Genomic DNA, 7,553 nt, shown 5'->3' on the forward strand with positions numbered 1-7,553 from the left:
AACTCGGAAGTGTGGAAACTAACTAGTGGAAAAAAGAACGCATGATCACAACTTTGCTCCCAGAAAATACAGCTTTACAATGAAAACGTATCATAATTTTCAATGAAAGGGACGCACAGTCGAGGGGAAGTTGCCAAGGAAAAAACTTACATTCGTAAATACTTTCATGAATACTACTCTCATCCACATTATCCATGCACCCCGAAAAGTTTTGGAAATGAACTTTTCCGGATTTCTATTGCAGGATAAATTATTTGGCTTGTTATACGATCTGGTCAATGGTGACAAGTTCGAAATTGCAATTCTAACTGTGATCATGTGCAATATGGTAATGATGACGATTCAACACTATGGACAGTCTACCGAGATCACCGGCGTATTACATATCCTTTCAGAGTCCAAATTAAGGCAGAGTTTTACATAGTTCTGTTGGTTTATCCAAATGCCCACTTTTCTGTAATTATGGTAGGTGGAAACTTCTTCCATTGAGTTATTTCACACCCAAGCGCCTCTAGCCGTTCTTCTCAGAGTGGTATTAAAAACCTCTGGCCACTCCACTTCAAAGGACTGAAAACGGGAGGAAAGGGAGAGCGTTTACCATCAGTAATTAGAACTACATTTCCTGAAGAAGAAAAAATGCGTGAAGTCAGGACATTCCATATTCATTTGCTTGATGAAGATTTTTTTCAACTGATCTTATCTCCCTAAAATTATTATCATGCCCTATAGGATTACCCTGAAACAACCATTTCCTTAACTGAAAGGTCCACGCGTGTCTAATTATGTATTCACGGGGATATTTGTTCTGGAAGCCCTCGTCAAAATTGTGACATTAAGACTGCACTACTTCAAGAAACCATGGAATGTGTTCGACTTCATCATTGTTATCAGCTCCCTTGTTGGTAAGCAGCGATACAATTATTACACAAGTGCATAAAACAAATAGGCTTCCTTATCATTTACTCCATGCAGCCCAGGCTGCACTTTCATCGACATTTTACCCTTAACGTCCCCTTATGGGGGCAGTAGGCGATTAGGGAAGTAGAGGCAGAGAAATTCGCACGGCCAAGTGTATATGCACTGTTTTGCGAGGAGAATGAAGACAAAGGCGGTGGTAAGCTAAAATGTCTTTCGACTGGGTCGAGGCGGGCCGAACAGTAAAATATTTGGTTCTCGGTCATGACGAAAAGATCTCCAGACTAATGTTTCCCGTCTAGCCTCTGTCAGTAGACATGCATGTACAATTTGATCATCATTCAAAGATTTCTGAAGTAAATTTGGGCAAGACTCTTTTATTTCTAATGTATGTGAAAATCAGGGCTGCCTTAGGATTAGCCTCACTACCAGGTTTACGAATCTTGCAGCATGTTCTTACGATCTTATGCAGGCAGATCTTGATAGAGAGAGTCTGGCTTGCAGAAATAGGAACTTTTTGAGACGTTCGTCGAAATCAAAGCCTGCCAAAAAAGGTTTCGAGTGGTGCAACAATTTCCGTTCCAAGCCTTTTTTAAGGCTTGTAGTTCAAAGATGAAAAGATGAAAAATGGCCATCATAAAGATACAACTAGAAAACTTGCAACTGCTGACCGATTGTGAGCACGAAGGCCCGTGGCTCGATTGAGATTTTTTCTTTGTCCTAGGCCCATGAAAATTTTTTCTGCGTCCCTAAATTATCTTAGCCTTTTTTCATAAACCAGGTAGCAGCTGTCTTATTTTGTTCCACAGACGTAATTCTCGACGAGTTCAGTGCGAGCGATGGCACTGTCAGCCCCAGTCTTTTGCGTGTTCTCAGAATCTTTAGAATTGCCAGGTTGCTAAGACTAGTAGAGTTTGCCAAGGGAATACGTCAGCTCCTGTGGGCTCTGATGATTTCGTTACCAGCCCTTTTCAACATCGGAACACTGCTGTTCATGGTTATCTTTATTTATGCCATCATCGGTATGTCAGCATTTGGAAATGTCAAACGAGAAGGCGAGCTCAACGATGTCGTCAACTTTGAAACGTTTGGTACTTCGCTGTTGCTGCTGTTTCGTCTGGCAACGGGATCGGGATGGAACGACATTATGGACGCTTTGCTTCTAAAACCTCCAGATTGTGACCCTAACTACATGGGACTTCCTCACGGAAACTGCGGTTCTTTCGGCGCCATCATCTATTTGGCCAGTTACGTTATTGTGGTGTTCTTGGTCATTGTTAACATGTACATCGCCATCATCCTCGAGAATGTAAACCGCGCTCACGAGATCGAAGACTTCTGCATCACCAAAGAGAATTTTGACAGTTACTACACCACATGGGGTACGTTTGTTCCAGACGGGAAGCCTTACCTACCTTTGGATCGTCTTTCGGAGTTCGTGGATTCTCTTGAAAAACCGTTCAAGATACCTCAGCCTAACGCAGGTGAATTGAGGCTTCTGGATATTCCAGTGCGCGCTGGTGAACTTATTCATTGCTTTGACCTGCTCAAGGCACTAGTCCGACGTGTCTTGGAAGAGCATGGTGAGTCGCCTGAAGTTTTCAAGGACATAACTGTGAGAATGGAGGCTAGCTTCAATAAATCTTTTATAACACACAAGAGAATCTCTTCGTTTAGTGGCTCAACTAAGACCAAGCTGAGCCTAGACTTAAACGAAACAGTTACTTAATACAGTTTTGGTAAGACTGCACTTGCTAGCTGATGATATGTGTTCTTTCGCTGAAAACAGCTTTGTTGAATTATAACGCCCAGACAATGGGTTAGCCCGATGTGTGTTGTCAACACAGCGGAGGTATCTTATGTCCAACATGGATATAAAGAAACATTTTGCAATCTGCCGGCCTCTTTAACTATAAATTCAAGGCAGTGGATTTAGTCGAGTCAAAGTCCTTCCACGAAAGAACTAGATAATGATTTATCCAGACTTGACTCGCGAAAAACTTGATTCTAAATTTACTTCTATGACATTTAAAAACAACCGTAATCTCTGCACTCTCTGAGACCTTTTGGAAAGATGGGGAATTTGCGCTTTCTCTGTTTTGAACGAGGGAATGGAGTTTGTGTACGTTTTTCGCTACGTTTTATCGCTTTTACCACCTATGTTAGCATTGCTGTGCTATTTGTATAGACCCCCCCCCCCCCCCAAAATCGCTGTTACAATTAGAATAGGGCTAATTTTTTGCTTTGGTACCCGTTCACAAAGGTTGAAGGAAGTTAAGTACCAATTTCCAAAATTTCAAGTGCATATTTCATGCTAATGGTAACCGCTCAACAATTCAAAATATACTTGCGTATACATATTAAACTTTCTTTCTTACTTTAAATGTGCTTGGTCAGCCAAGAAGAAACGGTTGCAAGGTAGATGAGGAATAGTGTCAAAGCATGAAGAAAATTTGTAACATTAACTTGTTTATTAACGGAAGAGTGTTCGTCTCTTAACGGTCCGAGTTTTGACGTGCGTTATCGCTGAGTATATTTACGAGCTGAGTCGTATTTCGACAAGCACACAAGGCGAGTCATAGCTAAAACAAAGACTAAAAATAATGAGCGATGCTACAAACCAAAACGTCAGATAAGTAATTTATTACCTACCTGCTTTTATTGGGGGCTAAGATATCACCGATAAGGTTCGTAAATTTTACTTAACAGATTCTGTTATGTATTTTCCTTTTTAGTTTTTTAGTTTCATCGTATTCACATTTATTTGCTTTAATTTTGTGCTCCAGAACCGACCCTAAGGGAAAGGGCCGCTATAATTATTCCTAACCGAGAGCGAGCTTATTATATGATTAAAAAGGATAAAGTCTAAATCCGTTTATGTATCGTTTGCATAATTTGTTCATTTCAGTGCAGAACAGTCATGTCTCATTTTGGTGTAAATTATATTGAAAGTCTATGGTATTGTTTTCACCATTTCTTGCACAATGGTACCACCATAAAAAGTATCAAAAGTATCTCGTATTAATCATTTTTCTTTAAAATGTCCAAGGAAAAAAGAAATAACGAAACGAATTTTCCCCTGGACATATCCACGTTCGTGTTCCTCGCCGATCAATTGACTCGTTGTAAGCAACCTCTCATCTCAGAGCCGTTAAACTTTTCTCTTAAGGAGGCTCCATATTGTTTTTTGACAGCGCGAGATCTGGGTGCAAACATAGGGCGAGCTATGCTAAAAAAACATGGCGGCTCAATACGATCGCACGATTGTTATCTGAAAAAAGTTTAACACGACACAGTTTTCATGTGATGGAATCGAAGGTTTCCAGAAACTGTACCCGTAATATTCATAGGCCTTCTACGCCTGAAAAAGAGGTCAACCGAAAAGACAAACACCGTGGGAAAGATTGCCAAAAGGGGCTCTTACTTGGTAGAAGGCACAGTTGCGTCACGCCATTGTTTTCATTGTTTTCTTATTTCGGGTTGTGATGCAATTCTATTTTGACGTATACTATGTCTTCTACACCAAGTAAGAGCCCCAAAAGGCGACAGATCGCGACAGATTTAAAAGTTTATGTGTGTTCAGACCTTGGTGGAGTTCTTTTTCATCAAGTAATGTTTTGCGACAAAGAAAATAGGGATCTTTCGAGCAAGATTTATCGCGTCTTCGGTGCAACTTCTTAAAGGCCCATTTCCAACCTTGATGCAACGCACGCCGCGACCCAATTTCTTGTAACACGAAATTCCCAGATCACTGAAAACCTTCTTAAATCGTCTTCCTGAAGAGCCATCCTGGACATATAGTCAACTGCTTCACGGTAAATACAATCCCCGTTCGTCATTTTACAGTTTCCTTACAGTATTTTGAATTTTGTCCGGAAGAATCCGAAGAAAATTTACTGCGTTGACTGCCTCGGAATCTACAAAATCAATGGATTCATCTAGTTCCATGCCGGATTAAAACGTATAGAACTGGCAAGCTCTTCAAATTCTTCGGAGAAAACGCAGAAGGTATTTTGAGACAACTTGACAAGGTTAAAATAACTGACCAACCAGAGGCGATATTTAAACAAAAGCGGTGGTTCAAAACAAAAACAAACGACCGCATTGCATCAAGGTTGGAAATGGGCCTTTAAGATTCGCTGGACCGTCAAACATATTTGTACCCTTCCTAGTGCCTGTGGATGGAAAAATATCATTAAACCAAATTTGAGATATAGGAAAAAAACACAAAATTTCACATAGCGAAGAAGCTGACTTTATAACCCCTATTTTTTTTTTTGGCTTTTAAATGACGGACAGGACAAATTTCACAAATTGTAAACATTTTGAGAGAATTCACCGAAGCAAATCGAAGAAAATCAAAGGCAAAGCCAAATTATCACTGGTGAGCGCCTCCCTTCGTGGAGCCTTAGCTTAATAGCAAAAATCATTTTGATAATATTTACAACAGCAAACGATAGTCCGAACCTTGCTCATCGCCCTTTTGATAGCTTTTAGCGACCCTGAAAAGCGAAAACATAAAACTTTTCTTGAAATATAATACGCTGGCGCGCGCGCCAACATTCGGCAAAGACCCTAAGGAGCCTCCTTAACAAAGGTAACATTAATAAAAATAGGTAAAGCAGTAACAGTTTCTTTTCCGAATTGATCAGCTTAAAAGGAAGAAAAATTTTTAAACAATTTGTGGTGTCAGGGCAGACCAGAGTAGCTTTGACATTAAATAACCACAAAGAGCACGAAATATTCACGCTTTTACATAAGGCAGTCAAACCAAGGTTCCAAGCTCGATGTGGCATGGGGTTATATCGTATAGAGCTGGCAACCACCTTGAGTAAGATAAAACAACTCTGTGTTCTAATTGGCTACTCGAGCGAGCAAGATGGGCCTATCTTGCCTGCTCTGGTCCTGTGCAAGAAGAAAAATTGCGAGGGCGGACTTAGGGCCTGTTTACATGGCGGTGGGGGACCCCAAGTAGGTGAGGTAACCCACCTAGGTAGGGTAACCCGCCTGTCCACATAATTTCTTATTTTATTTTGATCACGTTTACATGATAGATGGGGCGACCCGCCTAGGCGGGTTGCCTGGTCTGCCAGGTAGAGTAACCCTGTCAGCTGGGGTGACAATTTGCCATGTAAACGTGTCAAGGTGGGGTAACCCGCCTAGCTGGGGTCGCGTTCATGGCAAAAAGCTCAAAAGCGAAAAATGCATGTTTTAAAACTTTGCACATTTCCTAGCCGTCTCACGGCAGAAATCACCAGAAACCGCAACGGACACACAAGGAGTGTAAAATGTTCACATTTCGGAATATTTGGCGCTGTAAATCGACCATATTTGGCCGAATACCGCGTAACACAACGTGTGACGCTTTCATGAATAAATACATGTGTCCGAGAGTTAATCTTTCGTATTTTGCGAGATGTGAGCTTGGGACACCTCCGCTCAAACTCCTTAACTGCAAGCGCAACAACAATCTCAATGAACCTCACCTCAGCACCCCGGGGTTGTAAGATTGCATGTTTTCGCATTTTCCGGCTAGGCGGGTTACCTCACCTACCTGGGGTTCCCCACCTCCATGTAAACAGGCCCTTACAAATGTCGAAATTTTTGGAAAATTTCGACAATGGATTCCAGTCCTAAAACACAGAAGAAGAGAGAAAAGAATTGTCAACTTAGCAAGGAGCAGGCGTCATCAAAGTTTTTTCTCTTTCCCACTGCTCCGAAAAGAAAATTCCATTTTGATTTTCATTGAGGCGAAACATTTTGTCATATAACAAATCCTTTGCAGACCAAGCGTTTTCGGTAAAGTCGCCTAGATATTTCCCTCGTCTTTTTTTTTTTGTTTTTGTTTGTTTTTTTTTCAATTTTATTTTTTCAGTGTAGTAACTGATCTGGGTCCACAACTCTGCCAAAATAAAAAAATTCCAGCTAAGGACAGGAGTCGATCCGACCCCCGCCCACTTAAATAAAGCACTCAAGAGAAATGGAGTCTTAAAGGAAAAAGGTGAGCCTCAGGGCGAAGTATCAAATGACAACTTTATATCCTACATACATATATGTACATGACTACCCCTGCGAAACAAGGGCATCAAATACTTCAACAGACGTACGTTTTGTAACTGCCATTGCTGCTCATTCTACACGATGGTTTGCTTCGTGTATTTGTTTCTAACAGCGAAAAGGGTTATTGTCCAAGAAATTTACAGCTCCAAAGGCTTTAACGTATATTTTTTGGTTTGTTTTTTCAAACATATTTCTTAGAACCTTCAAGTGGAGTCAGAATCCTGGAGCCAAGTCTCTAAGTCGCGATTGGTTAGGGATTGGCACGAACTTTCTAGACCAATCAAAGAGCGTAATGAGGTAGAGCCGGCGCAGTCCTAGATTATTTTCCACGCCTGATTAAACATTTTCTTGAGCTTACAATAACCCTCTCATACTAATATACGAGTGACAAGCTATGTTTCTTTCAATCCCTTGAAAATAACCCGAACCTCTCGCTGCCTCGACTAATGCAAACACCAACTACATATAGCTGTAGTTTCATCTGTGCCAGTCTTGAAGACTTCTTCATTTCTGCCGGGCGTTATTACGAATGGTCAGGGACTGTTCGATTGTATAACCAAGAATAAGTAGCCATAGAC

At 41.0% G+C, this 7,553-nt stretch overlaps 1 protein-coding gene across 5 annotated transcripts in view; it reads left to right on the forward strand.

Annotated features, from left to right (window-relative positions):
* Positions 1-3,785, forward strand: part of LOC113672786 (sodium channel protein 1 brain) — a 31,978-nt gene extending 28,193 nt beyond the window's left edge. For all 5 annotated transcript variants that reach the window (XM_089213431.1, XM_089213430.1, XM_089213427.1 and 2 more), the window contains exons 22-24: positions 245-381; positions 769-902; positions 1,725-3,785. In XM_089213431.1, coding sequence (XP_089069557.1) covers positions 245-381; positions 769-902; positions 1,725-2,644 — 1,191 coding nt within the window. In that variant the 3' untranslated portion in view covers positions 2,645-3,785. The remainder of the gene's footprint in view (positions 1-244; positions 382-768; positions 903-1,724) is intronic.
* The last annotated feature ends 3,768 nt before the right edge of the window (positions 3,786-7,553 follow it).

Source organism: Pocillopora damicornis, chromosome 7 (genome assembly GCF_964200805.1).
Source record: "Pocillopora damicornis chromosome 7, jaPocDami1.2, whole genome shotgun sequence".
Classification (NCBI taxonomy): Eukaryota; Metazoa; Cnidaria; class Anthozoa; order Scleractinia; family Pocilloporidae; genus Pocillopora; species Pocillopora damicornis.